The following is a 23,950-nucleotide window of genomic DNA, read 5'->3' as shown; positions in this document are numbered from 1 at the left end:
GAACTTCAGAGAAGATTCTGGGGTTTCCTGAGAGGATTAAAAACCAGACGTGGGCTAGGAGAGTTGCTTATCTCCCTAAGGTTGCATCTCCCTTAGAAATTCTCTCCTCATCGCCATTCCACTTGCAATTAAAAAAGCCATGTTTGGGCTCCAAGTAAATAGCCCTCACCTGGGTGAACCCTTCCAAGCATGTGATGGTCCACAAGCCCATCCTGTCTTCAGTAGCAAGGCTGCCTAGATTACCGTGGAGCAGTTAGGGTTTCTCTGATGACTACTCACTTTTTACATACCGCACTCCCAAGGACATTTGGGCACTCCTTCTGACAGAGACTAAAAACTTTTAAATTAGCATTTCTCTTGGAGCGGGTACAATTTCGTAAGCTGAGCTGCATGTCTTTTTTCAGATGTTTATTAAGAACTTGTCCTGCCACTCTCACCAATGAGTAGGGATGCTCACTGTTGCTCAGTTTTGGGGAAAGCCACCATTTGCGTTAAGAAGTCTTACTCCCTTCTAAAGGGATTAAAGTTTTGGCGTCACTTCCTCAAGTCTGAGGAATCAAGATGTTTAGAAAATGTCCGGGTTGGTATGCTTTGAAATCGAGTTTGGCTGGCTAACAAGGAGTGCTGGACGATTTCCTCTGGCATTGTCAACCTCTCCTCTGCAAGCGTGGCTCTGTCAGTTTCTTTTCTACCGGCCTCTCTTTGTTTCATTCATTTATGCATCCAGTTCCCAAATGTACCAGCATCTGCTGTGTAGGTGTTAGGTGCTAGGGTCACTGACAAAGGTTGATTGGGTATAGACCCTGCTCTTAAGGAGCTTGAGACCCTATGGTGTTTTTGGAAATTCAGAGGATCCTCCCAAGGCCCAAGAAAGACTTGTAGAAGAGGACGTGGCTTTTTGAGGTGGGGCTTGGCGAATGAGAGAGCCCGCTGAAGACAGAGGAAGGGCAAAGAAGGAAGGCTTGGCAGGGCACGGAGGTTGCCCAGAGCTGTCCTGTCCCCTACAAGGTAACACAGGCCACATGGAATCTCAGATTTTTCCAGTAGCCACGTTTGAAATTAAGAAAAAGGGAACAGGTGAAATTCATTTTCCTTAATTCGTTTGTTTCAGTTTTTATAATTATTTGATGTAGCCCAATATATGTGGAATATTATCTTTTGAACATGTAATCAGTTTGAAAAAATCATTGAAAGGCTCCACATTCTTGTATGTATTTTTCATTTCTAGCACATCCTGCCTCGCACTGGCCACATTTCAAGTGCCCCATAGCCACGAGGGGCCACCGAATGGGACAGCTAGGTCTAGAGTGTGGGGTTTGTAAAGATGGATGGTGAGAAATGCCTTTGCAAAGGCAGGAAGTTCATGTCCTCCGGTTGCCAATTACCAAAGTCTCCTGAGATTGCTATCAAGAAGTGACTCAAAGCACAATGTTTATATGTAATTCCTTACATTTGATTAGGGCTTTCGAGAGGAGAGAGCAGATACTTTCACCCATGCCCCCCATTTGAAGCTCGTAACCTCCTGTGGTGTAGGCAAGGCAACTATTTTAGCTCCCTCTGATGACAACTGGGATAAGTGAGATGGCATGTGTCCCCCCAACTCTTCTCATTCCCCAGTGAGGACCTCTGCACCCAGAGCAGGAGCTGGGCTGCCGGTCCCAGGAGACGTGACTGATGGGGAGAGGCTGAGGGGCCGGCTGCTGTGTGCACCTGCAGGGCTACAGGTCACATCTGTCAAGCAGTGGAGGAAGGAGACTGTTCCTAAGAGACTTAAAGAATTCATTAATGAGTAGAATGGGAAGAAGGTGAGGTGAAGGGGGAGGTAGCAGTCCCTAGAGTCCCAGGTAGTCTGGGGACTAGTTCGTGTCACTGTGTTTTCCACAATAAGTTGTGTGCCCGCTTACCCCTTCTCATTCCAGGAGTGGGTGCCTGGGGGCCAGGGGGCTGGGTTTTCTGAACATCCTTTGTTTTACAGATGTGGGACTCAAGGCCCAGGGCGGGAGGAGAGGAAGAGACTTTTGCAGGGAAGCTGCCAGATTATTTTGAAGTGCATTGATCACTGAGCTGAAAGAGGGCAGTCAGCAACCAGACCACTCCTGCGAGGAGGTAGACAGGCTTTTTTCAGGGGACAGAGCGGCCGAGTGGTGGTGGGAGCTGCCCGCCTGCTACCTTTGAAAACAAGCTTCATCATCTCGAGATGATACCACCCTTTCCTGTTGGATACTAAAAATTCATTCATGACTCTGGCCATTACTATCGGATTTACTTAGGTCCTTAGTCAGGTGTACCTTTCTCGGTGACTGGCCTGCATCCATTTGCTGTATCTTTGGGATGTAATGAGATGTGGAATGTGGTTTGGGGATGTCCTCTGGCAAGCATCACTTCTATCCGTGGCCGGGAATCACGCCCCATCCTGTGTCCTAGATGGCATATCCATGAGCTGCTTCCAAGGGTCTTTCTCTAGAGCAAAGGAATTGAGAATCAAAGGCTCTCCCATTGCCAGAGTCACCTCGGATCTGTCCTTATTTACATGGCTTCTGTGTGACACAGGGATGCCCTCTGGAGAAAATGAGCTTGCGTCCGGTAGAACCAGGTTTGATCACCCCCTTATTGCTTCCTCCCACCCTGGTCTCTGGCATCTGAAAACCCAGGTGATGTAGACCCGGTGCCCTTGCCATCTCACTGCACATCTTTGGGCAAAGCACTTAACCTCTTTGCGTCTCAGTTTCCCCCCCGTTGCTTAAAGGGCAGTAATAATTCCCACCCCTCCTCTTAAGTTCACAGTGGGGAAGAAATGAAGTTTTATAGTTTAAAATCTTACCTAGTCCATGCTTGGCACGTAGTGAGTATTCAGTAAATAACTTGTTCGAATCTGCCTTGTCTAGTCCCTTTCCTAAATTTAGAAAAATAGAAGTGTTTACTTCTCCTTTGATTTGAAATCATTAAAAAATTTCAGGAAAGCCTTGGGAGGGAGCTAGCAGCGGCAGTGCATGCGTCTTCCCACTGGCAGGCGCTTGTGAACGAGGCCAAGAATCTGGGGGGTTTTCTGCCAGCCGCGCCTGACTCACTCACAAGGGGCCCTGTCTGGCTCAGGGGGAGGCCCGGCTGAAGCACCACATTAGGGCATGTTCCGGGGAAGTGGATTCTCTGAATAACTTGGATGGTTCCCTGGAGTATTTAGGGCAAAAGCCACCTGGAAGACAGAGAGGGTCACCCCCTCGTAGCCCAAACGGTGCCCAGAAAGTCTTATCACTTGGTAAATGTTTAGCGGAAAAGACCATTATCCTGAAGACCTTGGAGGGTTGTTTTAAATTTTACCCATTCGGACCTGAGAAGGATAATAAAGGCCCGCAGTCTGTGCCTTTCAGCGGGGCTGGCATGGGCCATCTTTGAGTCAGGCCTTGCAAGAACCCTTATTCTTCAGCACGACCTTTCCCCTCTTCTGGATCCATTTCTGTTGGACTTCTGCCGTCACCTCTCAGCCTCGGGGAGAACTGGATCCAGCTCACGGCTCCCTACTCGGAGGCCCTTTTTAAGTAGCTGGTGAGAGTTGCGTTCTCTCCATGAGGGAAGCTGGTAGAACCAGAGGTCCCTGTGATGCGTCCAGTTTTAGAGACAAAAAGAAAGAACCTTGGAGATGGCGTATTTCAGCTTCCTCATCATGTAGGTCCAGAGACGGTCAGCATCTCACCTGGCTCCCATTTCCCAGTTCTGGGCTTCTTCCATAATTCCTCATCTCTCTTTATCCCTCCCCGAAGGGTTGGTGTGCCCTAGAGGGAGTGAAGTCTTAAACTGGGAGAGATCACATCCGCACACCCAGGTCACCTGTGGGAGACGTTCCTGAGGCCGTTCGCTTTCCCAGCACAAATGATCTTGGGGCTCATGCCTCGGGGAACTTTCTGATGATTTTCCCAACATGGGAAACAGTCCACACTCAATAAATAGTTGTAGGACTGAATTGAACCACTCCTTGGTCTAATTAAGGCGTATAACCTTGAATTCGCTGTTGGGACAGGACCACGGTTCCTTTCTTTGTGTCTGAAGGAGTAAGTTATTGCTTCAGGCACTCTTCTGGGCAGGGTGGCCGTGTGACATGCCTTCCCTCTTTTTCTCCTTGCCCCTCCTCCCCCATGCAGACCCTCCTAACTTTGGGGGTTTTTTTTCTCTCCCCAGAGTCAGCTTGCACGGGAGGGTCAAGCCCACAGCAGAGTCTCCATGGAGGTGCGGAACCTTGTCACCAACTTCTAACTGCGGAACTGGGATGTGGAGCTGGAAGTGTCTCCTGTTCTGGGCTGTGCTGGTCACAGCCGCGCTCTGCACTGCCAGGCCAGCGCCAACCTTGCCGGAACAAGGTAAGGCGCGGGCTGAAGGGCAGCCTGGGCTCCCGGCCCTCAGCAACAAGGTGGGGCTGGGACAGACGTGATGTGGTCAACTGCGGAGGCTCCATCCCAGGTGGAGCTGAGGGCTCCTGGACTGTAGGAGAGGCTCCCAAGGTACCTGGGCTGGTGGGGGCCTGGCTGCAGACACAGCCAACTTCATCAGAGGTTGGGTCGTGAAGGCTGGTGACATCCATCTGCCAGAGGTGACGTGCTCGGGGCGGGGGGGGCGGTTTATGCTTTTCTCCTCCTGAAGAAAGAACTTCTGATTGGGACCCAAGAGCCAGCTCCCTAACCTAGATGATGTATATAAAATGGGGTTGGGCGGCGCAGTGGGGTGCGAGTGACCTGTGAATTTGGGTTTAGAACTTGGATTGGGCTCCAGGGGATGTGGAAGGTTGTGGGAGCTTCATAAAGACCTCCGGCTTCTAGAAAATTGTTCCAAAGACATATCTTCTATGAGGGTCGGCCATCATGGCCACGTGCCTGCCATTTTGTCTTTCTTGACCATCTCTCACAGGCCCTGTTTGGAGGCCTGGTAAGAGGTTTGCTTTGGATATACCGCTGGAGGGATTTCAAAGAGATTCAGAACCAGGGAGCATTACGGGTCATAGGCGCTGGTAGAGACCTGTAGTTTATTGGGAATTTGGAGGGATTATTAGTAACAGGAAAGACTTGCTCCCACTGCTGATGGGATTTTTCCACACTTGTGAAAATACTTCATGGAAATTACAGGTACAGCACACCTGACAGCTTTCGAAGCTCTTTGAGACCTAATATTTGGGCATTTCTGCTGCCAAAGGGTAGTGTGGCTTGTGACCCAGTGGCTGATGACAGAAGCAGAGGAGGTTGGCAGGTGGTGGGTAAAGGGCGCAGGTGGTGGGTAAAGGGCTCAGGTGTGCACACAACATGGTGGTTGCGTTTAAAGGGCCACCAGTCTCGCTGCCAGGACCTGTGTGAGTGACGAATGAGGAGTGAGGATATTTGTCGTCTTGTAGGGTGATGGAGAAGGAGGGGGGATGGGTGGGGGGTGCTTTCTAGAAGATGCACTGGCTGGGGCAGGCAGATTCGTGTTGTACTCAGTGACAGAACTGAAGGCAAGGCCTGACCTGGAACATGCTGGAGACCCCGAGTGGGAGGGACCGTCTCTGCCCATGGGGAATTCACCATCGGTGAATTAGCACAGAGGCAGCTAAACTCAAGGTGGATCGTGTTTAAACCACGTAGTGGAGTTATAACACAATGCAGTGGTAATGCTGGGGGAGAGGGACAGCCAACGTCATCTGAGATGGTCCAGAGGGCTGGGCAGGGGATTGGGAGGGAAATGAAGGGTGTTCCAGGTGGAGCAGCATGAGTGAGGGTGCTGGGGCAGGATGTATAAGGTGTACAGAGAACAACTTACCTGGTGTGTAGGTAGTCGGGGGATGTAATGCCTGGAAAAATTGGATTGAGTTAGCATGTGGAAGGCTGTAATGCCCTGCTGAGGAAACTGTACCTAAATGGGTGGATACTGGGAGTCTGCAAAAGTTTTCAGCAGGAAAGTGACACAATCCAGCTTTCAGATTTTCAGGCAGCTGAGTTTGGATGGATGGGAGGAAGAAGTCAGACGGACTTAGGTTTAAATTGTGCTCCACAGGACTTCCCTGGTGGCACAGTGGTTAAGAATCTGCCTGCCAATGCAGGAGACACGGGTTCGAGCCCTGGTCTGGGAAGATCTCACATTGCCACAGAGCAACTAAGCCTGTGCGCCACAGCTACTGAGCTTGCGCTCCAGAGCCCGTGAGCCACAAATACTGAGCCCCCATGCCGCAACTACTGAAGCCCACGCACCTAGAGCCTGTGCTCTGAAACAAGAGAAGCCACCGCAATGAGAAGCCCACGCGCTGCAACGAAGACCCAATGCAGCCATAAATAAATGAATGAATGAAAAAATAAATAAATAAAATTTATTTTTAAAAAATTCTAAAAAAAAATCGTGCTCCACCACTTAATAGCTGCATTACTTGGTTTGACCAATTACTCAAACACACGAAGTCTTAGTTTGCTTATCTTTAAAATGGAGCAGTAATACAGGTTTAAGTGAGATAATCCAGATAAAGCACTGACAGGCAAAGCGTTAGGAGTTATTACTGCTGCTACCACTGTTGCCAGAAAGATGAGTTACTTAATCAGTTGTTCTGAATGTCTAGCTAGAGAAGGCAATGAACTAGAGTGGAGGATTTTAAAGGAAGGAAAAATAGCAGAGACACTATAGAAATAGAATCTACGGGTTTACGATTTCCCTGGTGGCGCAGTGGTTAAGAATCCACCTGCCAATGCAGGGGACACGGGTTCGAGCCCTGGTCGATCCCACATGCCCTGAAGCAACTAAGCCCGTGCGCCACAACTACAGAGCCCACGCACCACAACTACTGAGCCTGCACCCTAGAGCCCGCGAGCCACAGCTACTGAGCCCGTGTGCCACGACTACTGAAGCCCGTGCGCCTAGACCCCGTGCTCCGCCACAAGAGAAGCCACCGCAATAAAAGCCCGTGCACCACAACGAAGAGTAGCCCCACTCTCTGCAACTAGAGAAAGCCCATGCGCAGCAATGAAGACCCAATGCAGCCAAAAAAATTAATTAAATTAAAAAAAAAATCTACGGGTTTAAGTAGGTTGGATGTCAACTCTGGGTGACTAGAGACACAGACAAGATGCGAGTAGAGGGAGTGAGTCAGAGTGGGAGGTTTGTGAGGAGTAGAGATTTGGGTCAGCCACAGCAGAGGTGGCAATGAGGAGGGGTGGATAAGGTTTGAGAATATGCATTTATGGTGGACCCTAAAGTATTTTTTTTAACTTTCTCTAACAAACCGTTTTGCAGCCCAGGGATGGAGGGTGGAGAAAGTGAATAGTACGCGTCTCAGACCTGGGTGCTTGTAAGCAGGAAGGGAGTATCCAAGGGTCGAAGCATAAGGAATAGGGGTTGAGGGGGTGATGGTGGTCCTGAAGCTTCTGGTTGTGCATCCCGACTGGGAAAGGAAGCTGGGGCAGTGATGGAGGGTGGAGGGCAGTGATGGAGGGTGGAGTCAAGGGGCCGAAAGTCTTGAAAATGACAAAGTCCTGCTCCGCAAACGGGAGGGAGCGGGTAGGAGAGGTGGAGAGGGCTATTAGGAGGCGATGTGGCAGTGAAGAGTGAAGTTACACTGCCATTTTTAAAAAATCAATTGAGGTATCATTTGCACTCTATAAAATGCACTGATTTTAAGCATACAGTTTGATGTGTTTTGATAAATGTAGCATTGTCCCACGTAGCTATCAATCAAGATATGAAACATTTTCATCACCCCCCAAACTTGCCTCCTGCCCCTCTGCAGTCAGCCCCCTTTGCAGCACCGGACAGGCAACCACGGATCTACTTTCTGTCACTGTAGGTTAGTTTTGCCTATTCTAGAGTTTCACATAATGGAATTAGATGGGGAATGTGTATCCATTCACTTGATGGTGGCCATTTGGGTTGCTAATACTTTGGGCTATTATTACTAAAACTCTTGTGAACATTCGTGTACAAGTCTGTGGGCATATGTTTTCCCCGGACTGCCTTGGTTTTGATTTTGGTTCCATTTCTTACCGACTGTTGGCTGTTGGGAAAGTTCCTCTCTGACACTCTATAATCTATATTGGTAATGAACATCTGCTTCTAAGGTCATTGTGAATATCAGATGCAAATGCCTGCAAAGCTCTAAGAACTGTGCCTGGACATAGTCAATGAGCCATGAATGGTAGATGTGGGTACCTTTTCCTGGGACCCCACAGGAGACACCGCGTGGTAAAGGGCTTGTTTCATGGATGGACTTGGAGTGCCTTAGGACGCAGAAGTGGAAACCCACGAGACTTGGATGGATATCAGGACCCAGGTCCCCATTTGGTTGAGTCAGTCCCTCTCGTGGTTCAGCCCCTTCTCCTAGATCATCCCTTCTGAGCTCTGTGATAGCAGAACATGGGCCCCACTGTCTTCAGAGACCTGAAGTCCTAAGGGAAAAATCTATCTCCACGCTTTGTAAACTATAAGGTATCTCACAAATGTAAAGTATTGCCGTAGTCTTGGCCCTGCTGATTATTCAATAACAATGCTGCTCTTGTCCTCAGAAAAGACTAGACTCTGTATATAAAAGGTTTGCCCAAAAGTTTAAAGCAAATTACCCCAAACCCTGCTCCCACTGACTGAGAGCTTTTGCCCTTTAGAAAGGCTTTGGTGTGTGTGTGTGTGTGTGTGTGTGTGTGTGTGTGTGTGTGTGTGTGTGTGTGTGTGTGTGTGTGTGTGTGTGTGTGTGTGTCGGGAGCCCCTCCCCCAGTCTGCAAATGCTCCTCAGGGAGTGGGGAGGGCCTGGAGTTTCTGGCTGTCCTTGGAAAGTTGATTTAATAAGGGTTCCAGGAAAACCAGCCTCCCTCCTTCCTCCCTCTCCTTTCCCTTCTCTCGTTTGGGATCTTAAAGAGGCTGAGCTTGTTTCAGACCAGGCTTTGCGGGGAGGGGGGCGGGGGAGACTGAAGCGGGGTCATGGGCCGGGGAGTAGAATGCCCCTTTAAAAAGATAAGCACTAGCTTGAAAGACGCTTTGAGCTTGAAGAGGCTTGTTTTTGTGTATTTTTCTCTCTTTTAGAATAAGACTTGGAGAAAAGCAAGTGGGTGAATCCAAAACTGCTTACAAGGCCGCTTCTCGTAATTGGGAGTGGGGATCCTGCCCCCTTTTCAGCAGTAACCTGGGCTAAAGCCCCCAGACCCCACATGGTGGAGGGCACGGTATGAGCCCTGCTGTCTCAAAATACTTGCCTACATGCTCAGAAACCTGCAACTAATAAACGATTTAATGGCCGGGGTTTTACAGCTCCTCCCACCTACCCAGATTTGAAGGAGTCTGGTGGCCGCTTGAAGAGGGAGAGGTTACACTTAATGGAAAAGCCGCACGATTCCATTTCTGGCTGCAAGCCCCCTGGATGCCAGGCACCACAAAGCAAGCCTTTGTCTTTGTGTTCTGCAGAAACCTGGGCCCGTGGCGGGGAGCTGCAAGTGGTGCCAGAGACATCACCCCAGCTTGAAGTCCGGCCCTGGGCCCTGGCCGCCACTGGCAACCCCCCAGGGGCTCCCACAGCTGTCTTTGGCCCGAAGGGGTATGCATTTCAGCCTGGCTGCAGGGGGAGCCCCAAACAAGTACCAGAGGGCATCCCACTACCAGCCTCGCACAGGCCGAGGTCCTACTGGCTGCAGCCAGTGGGCGTGGCCAGAGGACCTGCGGCCTGTGGGCCAATGTCCTGTGGACCAGTGTCGAGTGGCTGCCGCCGGGGGAAAACGTGCAGGAGCGCTCCTTCACCCCACCCCGTCCGCAACATAATTTTTTCTTGTGAAAAGAACCTGTTTACTTCTAATTCACACTGGACGTTGAAGAGGAGTTTCTTCCCCCTGGGCCAGAAGGCCGGTGGAATTCCACAGGGCAGAGAGCGATGTGGGGAGACCCACTGGAGAGCAAGGCTGGAGGGTTTCGGGCTGTGGGAATCTGCGCGGCACGGAGCTACCACTTTTCCCCAGGGGACTCTACTCTGTCCCTCACCCCCTGTCCAGAGAGAGGTAGCTCGGTGCCTTCGGAAGGATGTGTTTGCAAGTGTTCCTGGAGCTGAGCTTTGCAGAGGGTGGGTGTAGGGAGAGAATGTGAGGGAGGAGCGCGAGGGCTCATGTGTCCACTTGACCACGCCGGGCAGAGCCACCCCAGGGCCGTGTTCTTGGCTCTGGCTGCTGCATTGCTGCACCATTAGCTTCACTGATTTTCCACTCTGGCTTTGCCGGCCAGCTCCCCGAAGTCAGGGAGGAGGAATTTCTCAGGGAAGAACAAATGGCTGTCCAGAGCCCTGGCCAGGGAGGGGGAAGGGAGGGAGCCCAAACAGAGAAGCAGGCCGGGCTGCTGCCCCCGGGTTTCTGTGACGACCTGGGTGGGCAGGAACTGGAGAGAGAGGGTCAGGGATGCCTCTGGGGCCTGTGGCCCCTGCCCGGAGGTGGGTCAGCAGGGCCCGGCCGGGATGCTTGCTCCCGGTCAGGCCGAAACAGTGAGTGATGGCTCGTGTCTGGGGCGGTGAGGGATGGCCTTGGGAGAAGTGAGTTCTGGGGAGTCATTATCCGGGAGGGAGAGGTCCGGGGTCAGAGATCCTGACCGGCAGCTGTGCCCTGTTTTTACAGGGCCTCGATCCTCGGGGACCGCTGGGGGCTCCAGCTCCCCCTGTAGACGCCACCTTTGCCTCTTCCCTCCCCAAAGCCTGGCAACGAGACAACTGTTTCCCTGCTGACCGGGAAAGTCCAGCTGCTCTGGCACTGCTGGTCTCCCAAATTCAGCTGCCCAGGCCGCCCTGCTCATTCTGGAGAGGAGGCTTATCCACAGACTTACGGCCAGCATTCCCTTCTCTCGGCCCACCCTGTTCCCCACCTCCGCCGCCCCCCCCAAGTGATTCAGCAGCAAGTTAACTGCTCTACCTGGGCTCTTAAGGCCTGGAATAAATCCCAAACTGCTTCCTCTTAGGAGAAGCCTTCTAGGCCAGGGGTCCCCAACCCCCGGGCCACGGACTGGTACCGGTCTGTGGCCTGTTAGGAACTGGGCCGCACAGCAGGAGGTGAGCAGGGGGTGAGTGAGCGAAGCTCCATCTGTATTTACAGCCGCTCCCCATCACTCGCATTACTGCCTGAGCTCCGCCTCCTGTCAGTATTATGGTGAGTTGTATAATTACTTCATTATCTATTACAATGTAATAATAATAGAAATCAAGTGCACAATAAACGTAATGGGCTTGAGTCATCCCGAAACCATCCCCTCCCCCACCCCGGTCCATGGAGAAAGTGTCTTCCAAGAAGCCAGTCCCTGGTGCCAAAAAGGTCAGGGACGGCTGTTCTAGACTGTGGGCTGCTCCTGAACTTGGGGGCTTGCTCTGGCTTACAGCCGCTGGTGGCCAAGTCGGGGGGACATTTGCCTGATGGGCTGCTTGTGGCTTGTCCCCTGAGCCCCCCTCTCCTGTTCTTGGTTCGCACCGACCCTCCCCTGCCCCCTTGCCAAACGAGGTGCCCACTGCCTTCATTTAAAGGCTCTCTCCTTGCAAACGGGAAACCTCAGGAGAGGGGTTTGTCCAGTCAGTTCCAAGCACGAGGACTGTTGGCTCGGATGGAGCTTGAAACTCAGTGCTCCTTCCTGAGCCCACATGTTGTATCGTGGCCAAGGCTCCTGGGATGGGTTGTGTAAAAGAAGGTGAATGTTGTTGTGAATGTGGCTGTGTTTCCCAGGCCCTGGATGTGTAGGTGCGGCAAGCCTCAAGTGGGTGAGAGGGTCAAGGAGTTCGGCGAAGAGTGAACATTAGTGGTCATGAGCTTGGGCAGGGAAGGAGGTTAAAAACCATCAATGCTGGAGAGTCACATATTTGATCAACGAAGAAAGTTGAACTTAGAGCTTAGCCCCTCCTCTGTTTTCTCCACGGACGAAAACTAGCCCCTGGCTAATGGTCCCTTCACCATTTGTTTACTGATTTAGTTTTCTTCCTTCCTTCCTTCCTTTCCTCCCTGTCTCCCATTCATCCATCCATCCATCTGGCCAAATAAGATTTCCTTTTCCCTTGTTTAATACAACATACACATTCATACATAACAACTGTTTATCCTGGTCCCTTAGCTGGAAATGTCCATCCCTGTCCTTTCCTGCTTTCACTGTTTGTAATTTCTACTCTTAGCTTAAGGAGTAGCTTAAGGGCCACCTCCCTCTTGAAGCCCTCCTCTGTCTCCAAATTAATCACTCCTTTCCCCCCCACCCCCTTTCTGTGTAACTTTCAATCTGGCACTTACTTCCCTTGGCCTTACATTATGGAGTTTTTAACATATGGCTGTTTTCTCCACTAGAGCAAAGTTGTATGCAGTCAGAAAGAATGTTTTTATTGCTCTTTTAAAACATGGATATTTTGATATGTAATCTGGGTTCATTGTGGAAAATTTAGAAATTATAGACTTGTAAAGAGAAAAAGAAAATCTCTTATATGCCCATCATCCAAAAATAATCTCTGTTACTGGTGAATCTATTTATATAGATTTTTTTCCTGCATTTATACAAACATAACTTTTCAAAAATGGAATGTATATGTTATGTACTGGTTTGTAACGTAAGCAGGTACTTCTTGCCATGCAGAGATGTTTCCATCATGCTTCAGTAACTATGTAGTAGTATGGGTGTGCAAAATTTGTTTATTTACCCAGTCCTTTACTGTTGGGCACTTAAGTTATTTTCAATAGTTTGCATTTAAGTGAACATACTTTTACAAATAAAATTTGCCCATGTATCCAAGGATACTTACATTCTAAAAGTTGTGATTACATAGTACCAAATAGCCCCAGAAAGGCAATACCAGTAAAGGTCCTTAAAAATAATAATTAATAAATACTATTTATTACATTTTCACATTCCACATCCTTTACATATTTTTACCTCTACATTGATTCTCATGGCCATAGGTTTTATTTCCAAAATCAGATGAGGAAACTGAGGTTCAGGGAGTTAAGTAATTTGTCTAAAAGGTCGTCTAGTTGATAGGTGGTGAAAGTGGGATTCAGGTTCAGGTAGGTCTGACTCCAATATTTTTCTTTCCAGTGTACTATACTATGTCCCTCTATCAAACTGGGTTTCTTCCCAAAATACAGGCAGACCAACATTTGGATTTAAACATTGCTGGGTCAGTCCCTTTTATCTCACAGGAATTAGGCTTCACCTCCCTTTCTGGGGTGGTATGTACATGTGTGTGATTGGGGTAAAGGCAGCTGGAGACACTTGCTTGTGCATTTCTTGTGTGACATTCTTCTGCTCTTGACTGCGAGGTTATGCATCGGTCATAGGTCTATGAGCTGCCCTAATGAAAGTGGTTCCCTAGCTTAGAATAATCAATGGAACGAAAACTCCATCGAGGCTCCTTTTTCCACGGTAGCTGAGACCTCCTACTTGGAGAAGGTCTGGGATCTGAGGCCTCTAAAGCATCAGATGCCACACCTGAGTTTTCCTTGTAGGTCACACTTATTCTAGAATATAGTGGTATCGCCCGGACACAATAAACCACCTGGAATGTTTCTAAAATGGTCCAACAGTGTCTCATGGATGGAAATAAACATGTTAGAAGGTTCAGCAAAACTGAAGCATTAGCATTGTTTTGAGGCTACCAGTAAATATATATTTAAAGCGTGAAGAAATGCAAAAAGAAACCCACAAGGGTCCTGAAATTTTGTTTTTCTTAGTGTTTACATCTAACAAATTAATGTTTTAAACAAAATATATATATAATACAATGTAGTTGGGCTAGTCACAAAATAATTACAGGATTTTCAAAATTAATTAATTTGTGGTATACTGTCTGAGGTGTGCCCCGGGAATAGAACACAGATTTATTGCAAGTTTTTTGGTAAATATTTTCTTCCAGTTCTGTCAGTAACTATCTGTGTGCCCTTTAGGGGAAAACACAAAAATTCTCGGAGGCCCCTCTTGACTGGGAGGCCCAGGACAAATGGCAACCCTACCCCAGCCTCGCCATGGGTCAGGCCCAGCCCCGGCCAGTGTCGCTCTTACTACACATAGGCAAATACAATAAGTGACTCATTTAAAAAGTGTCATCCAGTGACAACCTCAAATAAGGACATAAAACTCAGGTTATGAGGACATCTGAAACCACAGGAGAGGGCCTCTTCCCTGAAGTGAAGGGACAGATTGACTGTCGTTTGTGGGCTGTGATGTGTGTGCCCACGTGTATCACGAAGGCAGAGGTCGTTCTGTCCTTTGTTTACTCCAGCACCTTAGAATAGTGTCTGATACACGTTAGGCACTCCATGAATACTTTTCGAAGAAATGAATGCATGCCTGAACGCACAGCGAGGTAACCACCCATTTTCTTTTTCAAAAAAAGATATCTACAACTAGTAAGGGACCTACTGTATAGCGCAGGGAACTCTACTCAGTACTCTGTAATGGCCTATCTGGGAAAAGAATCTTAAGAAGAGTGGCTATACGTATATGTTTAACAGATTCACATTGCTGTACAGCAGAAATTAGCACAGCATTGTCAAGCAACTATACTCCAAAAAAAATTTTTTTTAATAATAAAGGAACTAGGGAAAAAAAGATACCTACAATTTCTAGCTTTAAAAAAGGGGAAGATAGGAATGAAATCCTTTTCAATAGGAAGGTAAGGAAAATAGGTGAGAAATAATTATTGCTACCCCACAGTGAGCCCTTTATATCACTTACTGCAGTGGTTCTCAGGTTTTCCCGGCAGGCACATCACCCGGTGGGCTTGTTAAAACCCCTTGCCGGGACTTCCCTGGTGGCGCAGTGGTTAAGAATCCGCCTGCCAGTGCAGGGGACACGGGTTCAAGCCCTGGTCTGGGAAGATCCCATGTGCCGCAGAGCAGCTAAGCCCGTGTGCCACAACTACTGAGCCTGTGCTCTAGAGCCCGTGAGCCACAACTACTGAGCCTGTGCTCTAGAGCCTGCAAGCCACAACTACTGAGCCCACGTGCCACAACTGCTGAGCCTGCGTGCCTAGAGCACGTGCCCAGCAACAAGAAAAGCCACAGCAGTGAGAAGTCCGCACACCCCAATGAAGAATAGCCCCCGCTCGCCGCAACTAAAGAAATCCCACGCACAGCAACAAAGACCCAACGCAGCCAAAAATTAATTAATTAATTAATTTTAGAAAACAACAAAAAAACAAAAAACCTTTGCCACAGTCCACCCCCAGAGCTCTGGATTCTGCAGCGGGGCCTGAGCTGGGTGGTTCTAACAAGTTCCCAGAGGATGTTGATGCTGCCATCCGGGGACCACACTTTGAGAATCTGATATCAATTAATTGTCTATAAGGTAGGTGCTGTGTGTCCATTTCACGGTTTAGGAAACTGACTCAGAGAGGTCAAACGAACACTTGCCAGGTTAAACAGCTAAAATAAATGGAGTAGCTAGAGTTCGACTCAGGTCTCTTTAATATCTGTGCCTACGGCTCTAACCCCTGTACTGGGAGAGGTGTGAGGCAAGGAAGTAGAAGAGGGCTGAGTCCGATTGCCGGGGCCTATTGGAGGAAGGAAGGACCGGGAGTAGAAAGTTGTGTAAGAGCTTGTCTGGAAGGAAGGAGACCCTCTTCCTGGAACGCCCTTCTTCTGTGTTGCTTGGAGCTTTAAGTCAGTTATCACCACCTTTGGAATGTGGCTCAGCTCTCCCATCGTTGGAAGGGGCCTTTTGCATTCGGAAATCTCTGCCCCTTTATTGTCCAACTTCAGGGTTTACTTTGGGAATTAAGGTTTATTTTCCTTCGGTTTTAGGAATTAGTTTTTAAACCTTAGAAGAGTCAGGTTCTTTGACTAACGTACTGAATGAAGTTCTCCCTTCGTCATCTAAAACTTTCATCCGTGTTATTTGCACTCTCAAGACGATATTAATGCCTGAAGGGTACGCTTGGAAGAATTTATTTCATAACATGTGTCCTTTCCCCACTACCCTCAGACTCTCAGTCCATTTTTTAAATTTATTTGCCTAGCGAGTTCTCATGGAATCTCTCATGAGCATCAAAAAAGGACAGTGACATAAATCCTTCTAGAATACCTGGGCTCACAGCTTTCTGCCAGTCACAGCCTCTGAGCTACTCCATACCCTCGGCTCTGAGGCTTCTTCTGGAACATCTCGGGCCAGAGGGAAAAGATGAAGGGAGACATGTGTAGAAGGTGCTGGTGGCCGCAGCTCTGTGGCCAAAACAGAATCCCCTCTTCTTTTTTTTTTTTTTAATATTGACTATATTCTCCGTGCTGTACATTTCATCCTTGTGTCTTATTTATTTGTTTATTTATTTTTATATATTTATTTATTTAATTTATTTATTTTTGGCTGTGTTGGGTCTTCGTTGATGCACATGGGCTTTTCTCCAGTTGCAGCAAGTGGGGCCCACTCTTCGTTGCAGCGCACGGGCCTCTCATTGCAGTGGCCTCTCTTTGTTGTGGAGCACGGGCTCCAGGCGCGCGGGCTTCAGTAGTTGTGGCACACGGGCTCAGCAGCTGTGGCTCGCGGGCTCTAGAGCGCAGGCTCAGTAGTTGTGGCGCACGGGCTTAGTTGCTCCATGGCACGTGGCATCCTCCCGGACCAGGGCCCGAACCCGTGTCCCCTGCGCTGGCAGGCGGACTCCCAACCACTCCGCCACCAGGGAAGTCCCATGTGTCTTATTTTTTTTTTTTCGGCCTTACCACGCGGCATGTGGGATCTTAGTTCCCCGACCAGGGATCGATCCCGCACCCCCTGCAGTGGGAGCACGCGTCTTAACCACTGGGCCACCAGGGGAGTCCCCGCCCCTCTTCTTAAGGAAAATTAACTTGCAGTCTCCTGCCCTCCCTCATGGCAGAGGGAGGCCTGAGCCGGTGGAGGCCGGAGGGGATGTAGTGAGTGGTACTCAACTCCCGAGGCCCAGCTGAAACTTAGAATGTTGGTTAGAGCTGTTGGAGTTGCCTGGAGCTTGTCCAGTCAGCCTTCCCATCTCACAGTTGAGGACACGGAGGCCGAGAGGGGAGGTGCTGTGGCCCGGGTCACACAGGAGTGGCAGGGCCGGTCATCCCAGTGACTTGCGCTGAGATACTCCTGCTGCTGGTCCCAGCCAGTTAACGACCACCTGGGGCTCAAGCAGAGTTTGGTACTGTGTGGTTTTCACAAGGATTTCAAACGAGGCTCTCATCCCTTAGGACACCCGGAATGTGGACATTGGCCGGAGTAGGGATCCTCCCGCAGGAGGCTCATTGTTCGAGGTCACCCAGCTTGTCCGAGCACAGGACTCCCCAGTGCAGACACTGGCCCTCCAAGCAGCCTTTGGTCCTGGTTCTCCTACCTGCGCTCTGCCTGAGTGCCATCCCATCTCAGGGAGAAATATCCCCAAACCACACTCTTTTAGTTTCTGAAAACAGTACTAAATGCTCTACTTTCACGGTGTGTGTGAAGGAAGAGAGAGAGAAGAATGGATACGTCATATGTCAGTGGGTCCTCTGGGCCATCACTTTCCTGCCAGTCTGTGGAACAGACCATTAGCCCCAGATTTTTAGGTTCCATGGGCCAGTCAAATATCCCCCCCGATATTTTGGGTTGACAATTTATTTTGCCACGTAAGAACATCTTTAAAAAACCAACACTGTCCGCTACCGGTACTTTTTTTTATTGTGGTAAAATATACATATTATAAAACTGAACCATTTTTAAGCGTACAGGTCCTTGGCATTAAGTACATTCGCCTTGTGCAGCCATCACCACTGTCCATCTCCAGAATTTGTCACCTTCCTGACTGAAACTCTACCTGTTAAACCTGTAACTCCCCAGTCTTCTCTCCTCCAGCCCCTGGCAACCACCTTTTACACCATTTCCTTTTAAAAGGATGTCTATTGGGACTTCCCTGGCGGTCCAGTGGTTAGGACTCTGTGCTTTCACCGCTGAGAGCCCAGGTTCGATCCCTGGTCGGGGAACTGAGATCCCGCCATGCAGCTGGCGTGGCCAAAAAAATAAATAAAAAGATGTCTATCACCTTTATTCTCGTAATGTAAAACTAAGGGATGTTTCTTTAACGTTGAAAAAAATAGGTCACTTTACGAAGAGTCCCTTCCTTTCTCCACTGCAGTGGGCGGTGATCGTCCTTGCACTGGGCCCGGTGACCCAGACCCACCACTGCAGCCACGGGGACCAGCCAGGGAAGGAAGGTGGCACAGAGCCGGAGGGGTACTGATAGCCCTGGTGCGTGTGCTCTCAAGCACCCATTGAGGTTTGGGGAGGGGGGCAAAAGGCAAATTCTGAAACAGCTGTGGCCTCGACTAATTCATCAGCAAGCTTAGGGAGCGGCAGCGTTTTCCTACCCAGCTACTGGTGCTTCCTTCCCCAAACCAGCTCTGAGGAGCATGGGGGAGGGGAGGCCGTCCCGAGGCCCTGGGAGGGGGCGGGGTGGGGGGAGAGCCATACATTCTTTTCTTCAAGGAACCTGACCGGACTCTAAGGTCAGCGCCCGGCGGATTGGGAGCTGCAGGGCTACCTCTTGGCTGTCCTCCTTCCCCCACTCTTAATGATCTTTCCATTACAGAACCCAGACCAGGAAGTGCCTGACAGGTCACAGCTGCAGACACATGGCTGGGAGGCCTGGGCTCTGGGCCAGTGGTGGGAGGGTCTGAGTTCCCCTTCGAGCAGCGGGACCCCTACACACACACACACTCTCACACACACACACACACACACACACACACACACACACACCCCACTTCAACTAGTTGTCCAGCTTTTCCCTGACAGCTCAGGGGAAGGTGTTCTTACTTCTGTGTTGTCACAGTTGGTGGCCGGTGGCACTTTTGCTTTGAGCTTAGGACGTGATTGTAATAAAGGCAGGAGAAGCCCCCCAGCTGAGAATCCAGATCCCTGTGTTTACATCCCACACAAGTGTCCTTACTGGGCTTGCAGTTCTTTGGGGGAAGTTTTCCATCAATGAACAAGGCTCTCCAGCTTCTTTTCCCAAAATAGGACCCCCCCGAACGTGGCTCTAGAAGCTTCCCGGGCGCCCAGGGCAGTTGTAAGGCACAGTCTTAATGCTGCCCAAACGATCACTCTGATTCTATCAAAATACCCGGTTCAGAACATTTTGCGGGGAAGGTCTAGAGGCAGGAGCATGGGCTCTGCAAACACACAGACCTGGGTGGGTAGAGCCCCTTTCATTTTATCCTCTTCACCGAGGCCAGCTCCTTCCACGTACAAGTTTGCTCAGGAAATGTTAATTTACCCTAAACTGTGTCCGAGGGGGGCAGTTGTCACACAGGAATTTCTGTCTCCACCGCCAGCTGTGTTGTTGGCTTTCTTCCCTGAATCTGCCAAGGCTGATTCCTCTGGTGCCAAATGTGAGCCGGTGACACAAACTTCTAGGAACCGGGAGCTGAGGACCTCCCTTCCCGGTAGCTGCAAGGCACCTACCTTTGCTCTTTACGCTTCTTCCTGCACGTCTTAGGTGAACTTGCCCCTTCCCAGAGCAGCTCTCTCTTCCAGGTAAGGTAGAGCAGCCAAGGGTACCGGGAATCCTTTTGGGAAATGGGTGGAGGACGCATTTTTCTTTTCAGCTCTGCCCAGAGTGCGTCTGTAAACATTGGGGAGAGAGGAAGAGGGGAGATTTCTTTTAAAAACAACTCCTGGGTGCATTCCTTTGTTAATCACGTAATTACAGCCCTCTCCCCAGCCTGAAAGTGTTCTCCTCCTCATGGTGGGAGGTATTGGGGAGGGGGGGGGTGTTACCCACTCCCCAGGAGGGAAGAAAGTACAGGTACCAAGGAGGCATCAGCTGGAACCCAGCACTGGGGCTTGAACCCCAGACTCCACCTTTGATGCTGGGTTACCCTTTCGCTACATCTTTGGGAAGGTTTGCACAGAATGCTGGGCCTCCCCTGCCCAACCACTTCCTGCGGAGCTGGTTTTGGGGGGTCTTGGAGTGGGTGCAGGGCCCTGGCTGTGGCTTTGGCCAGCACAGGCGGCTCTGCGCTAAATTACAGTGACGAGATGGGACAACACAAAAGCCCTGAAATCTTTTTTTAATAAAAACAAAACACACCTCCCAGCCCCAAGCCCCTGGGCTGCTGAATGGCGATGGCTTCCTGTCAGGATTAGCTGGGCTGCCTGGGCATGTGTGCACTGCCTTTCTCCTCAGGAAATACCTTTAGTAAGCCCTGGTGGGGTCCCCATGGCAACGCGAGAGGGGACCTGCTGACTGAGGCCATTCAGCTCCCATTGTTGCCGGGCCCCTTTGTCGGGAGCTGTATTGCAGCCTCTCTGGCAAACACAGCAGTTTGCACCGTTTTGTCAGGCTGAACGTGGAGTCTTTACATTTTAATGGGCTCTTCTGGCAGTGGCCCATTTGCATGCAAAATGCTCCGTCTTACTTCTGTCCCTTTTTCTATTAAAAAAAAAGAAAAAAAACAAAAAAAAAACAAACCCTACACTCCAAATCTCCCTGGGTCAGGGGCCCGGTGAACACGGCTAGATCTGGGTGTCAGGCCCCACTAATTGATTTGGTGTCCCCGGCTCCCCTCCCACGCATACCTGTGCGCCCCATTTCTGCAGCTCTCCCTGCATGTTGGGGATGCCTCGCGTCCAGGGAATCTCACATCTGGAGGGCTTCCTCCATGGACCCTCCCACCGTTGCAGGATGACCGTTGTTCCCCGGGATTTCGGTGAGAACCCCCTCTGACCTGGCCTTGCCAGACTAAAGTAAGTTTTCAGTTCCATTTCAAAGCCAAAGTAACGTAATAAAAACCTCGGCAGAGGGCTCCCGGAGCCCCACTGGGCTGTTCTGTGTTTCTTTTAAGTTGCTTTCAAAGCCACCCCGAGTTCATCCCCCACCCACAATTGCCCCCTCATTTATCTCTGGGGAGTTTGTGCCAAGACTGTAAACATTCCTGGACCACCAGTTCCCCACGTTACCGAAGAGGATGGCCCTTCTCTCCTAACTTTCTCAACCCAGAGACGCAAAAGCAAAAGGATTTCATAGGGATGACAGCAATGGAGACGCCCTGCCCGAGACAACACGCCTGGATTTGTGGAGGGCTGGTTATTCAAGCCCTACGCCCTTCCCCTTCGGAGTGCGGCATAGAGATGACACCACACCTGATCCCAGAGGGTAGATAAGACATATACTTACGGACCAGCCCTCAGCCGAGCAGCTTGAATGAGTGCACGATAAAGCCATGAATTTTTTTAAAAATTTTTATTGGAGTATAGTTGATTTGCAATGTTGTGTTAGTTTCAGGTATACAGCAAAGTGAATCAGTTATACATATATCCATTCTTCTTTAGATTCTTTTCCCCACATAGGCCATTACAGAGTATTGAGTAGAGTTCCCTGTGCTATAACGTAGGTCCTTATTAGTTATCTCTTTTATATATAGAAATGTGTATATGTCAATCCCAATCTCCCAATTTATCCCTCCCCCTTCCCCTTACCCCGTGGTAACCATAAGCTTATTTTCTATGTCACATTACAAATGAGAGGAGGAACAGAGCCGCGGAAGTCTCCGGAGAATGAGTTTTCATGTCTGGGGAAATGGTGGAAAGATAGGAAGAAAAGGTGTTTTAGGAGAAAGCAAAATAAAGGGCAGTGAGGGTATTGGCTGCAGAGGTGGAACCAGGAGAGCTGGGTGGGAGGAGGTAGCTGAGAGGCCCCCAGGTCCTGGAGGAGGGGGTCGCAAACTGCGCTCTCGGGGGGCCTGAGGGGATGGGATACAGAGGGCTAGGAGTGGGACACTCAGGATGTGTAATCAGGAGAGCTGGCCCAAGGGAAGGGGTGGCCAGCCTCTTTGCCTAACGTTCTCGAGCATCTCAGTGGATCAGGCAGGGGTCATCGGGGGGCATCAGCTCAGCTGTAAGCTGCACTCGAGAGTGAGGGGTTGGGACTAGAGAAGGTGGCAGGGATTGAGCCAGGGACCCAGGCAGGAGGGAGGGGTCGTGCCGCGTACCTGTGGCCAAGGCAGAGCTGTAGGTACCTCCCGATGCCCCGTGTGCTGGATGAAGGGCCCAGGACCCAGCAGACCCAGCACCTAGAACCAGTGCTGAGCCCTGTTTTGTGACTTTGGGAGAAGTCTCTCTGCCTCCATTGTCTTGTGTCTAAATGGAATAAATGCAAATGAACGTGGATAAACGCGCCTTGTAAAGTATCAGGTGCCATACCAAAATAGGGCATGACTGTTGGTCCTGGTCTGCCGCTGTCCCAGTGCCACCGCACCCACCCCACAATTTCCTCATCCGCCACGTGTGCAGTCACACCTCCTCAACTCTGAGTAGCTCAGCATGGCTGGGAAAGTACATTTGTAAGTAAGAAAACAGTTATAAAGCAGTAGTTGTGGGGCAGATGAAAAGGGAAGGATGAGGCCAAAGCAACCGACTGCAGAATCCCCTGTGAGAAGGTAGGAGACATGGGTGCCATCAGACAGGACCCTGGGGCCAACCAGAAAGCGTCTCCATTGTCTTCTGGAAGTCAAGGATTGCAAAGACAGTGAAAATAAGGGCTGCCTTTCAAAGCGGTAGACCTGGGCTCCAGATGTGTGGGGATTTCGGAGAGCCAGGCCACCTGGGTGCGAATCCCTGCTCAGCCACCTAACTGACTAGGTGGGCCGTCTTAGACACATCCTGAGACTCCAGGTGCCTCAGGGTCCCCTCTGTAAAATGAGGATGATGGTACCCACGCCACAGGGTTGTGGAGCAGCTGTCAGCTTCTGCGCCCTCGGGGTAGAGATAAGAGTGGTTATCAACCTCATAGGGTTGCTGTGAGGATTCAGTGATAGTGTGTGTTAAAAGTGTTCACAGGATGTGGGATGTATATAGTAAGCATACTGCCCGTATTGGTATCACTGTTTTCAGAGTTGTTTAAGGATCCCAAGATAATATATGGGGAGGCGTGTGGTCAATCGCAAAGCGCTATAGAAGTATGTTGTTATTCCTTCCTGGGTTCATGCAAAGTTGTGAGGCTCGGGGATGGATGTCTTCCAGACCGAACTGGTTCTTATGGGACCAGGGCTGGTGAAATGGTATTTCAGTAATACATTTTCAGGTATATTCGTCCTTGTGGCATGAAAGGCCTGCATTCACAGTCTCTGCAGAGAAATGTGTTCCCTGGGACTTCTTGAGTGGTTCTGTTCTATCCCCCACCTTATAAGTTGAAATCATTTTGGGGGCTGTTTTCTTTTGTTCCAAGCAGGCCATGCAGTCTGGCCTCATCTCCCATCCCCTTCATCGTGTCCCATCCCCTTCATCGTGTCCCATCCCCTTCATCGTCTCCCATCCCCTTCATCGTCTCCCATCCCCTTCATCGTCTCCCATCCCCTTCATCGTCTCCCATCCCCTTCATCCCGAGGCACAGCCCTGCTCATAAGCACCTCATCCTTAGTTTCGCTCCCTTTCCCTACCGTCATGTCCCCCTGTGCTGTGAGCATCGCCGGGTACCCTGACCACCAATACCTGAGTTCTGAAACCTCAGAGCCTGTGCTGGATCACCTGTCCTGGGCTCTCAGATTCTTCTCCCGTTGCCTCGTGTTGTATGGTCAGGTATCACATAAATCTTCTCACCCTGGTTAGCGCAAGGCTAACCAGCCCTTCTGCTCCTTAGTTTAATCCTTTACATCTCTTCGCACAGTAACAAGGGCTCACAGAGACACCTAATGATAGCCATTCTGGAGAAAGCCCCTGTCTTCTTGGATTTTTGGAAACTGGGGTTTCATCTTCTACTGACAACGTTTGTATGCATTTGAGCCTTCTCAAGGCCATTCCCTACCCTACACGGTGCCCATGGCTGGCAGAAGACTCAGAGTTTAGAATCAAGAACTTGGATCTGATCTGATGAACCCGGGGCAGAACTGCCTGCTAGGTGACAATGGCAGATTTCTGCCAGTCCTGCCATAAGCCAAATGCTACGTCCTGTTGGCTTGTTGGGAATTACAAAGCCCTGGTATTTTGGAGGAAAGTAGGAAGGGAGAGGGACACAGTAGGGCCCCGTTAACGTTGATCATGTTCCTAG

General features: G+C 50.0%; 1 protein-coding gene across 4 annotated transcripts in view; it reads left to right on the top strand.

Moving 5' to 3' along the window:
- The window catches only part of FGFR1 (fibroblast growth factor receptor 1), a 47,644-nt gene that overhangs the window by 4,329 nt on the left and 19,365 nt on the right, over positions 1–23,950 (top strand). For all 4 annotated transcript variants that reach the window (XM_082444319.1, XM_082444318.1, XM_082444320.1 and 1 more), the window contains exon 2: positions 4,174–4,352. In XM_082444319.1, the coding sequence (XP_082300445.1) occupies positions 4,262–4,352 (91 nt within the window). In that variant the 5' untranslated portion in view covers positions 4,174–4,261. The remainder of the gene's footprint in view (positions 1–4,173; positions 4,353–23,950) is intronic.

Source organism: Balaenoptera physalus (genome assembly GCF_965194825.1).
Source record: "Balaenoptera physalus genome assembly, chromosome: 21".
Taxonomy (NCBI): domain Eukaryota; kingdom Metazoa; phylum Chordata; class Mammalia; order Artiodactyla; family Balaenopteridae; genus Balaenoptera; species Balaenoptera physalus.
The sequence above is the reverse complement of the archived record's forward strand: the minus strand, read 5'-3'. Positions and strand labels throughout refer to the sequence as shown.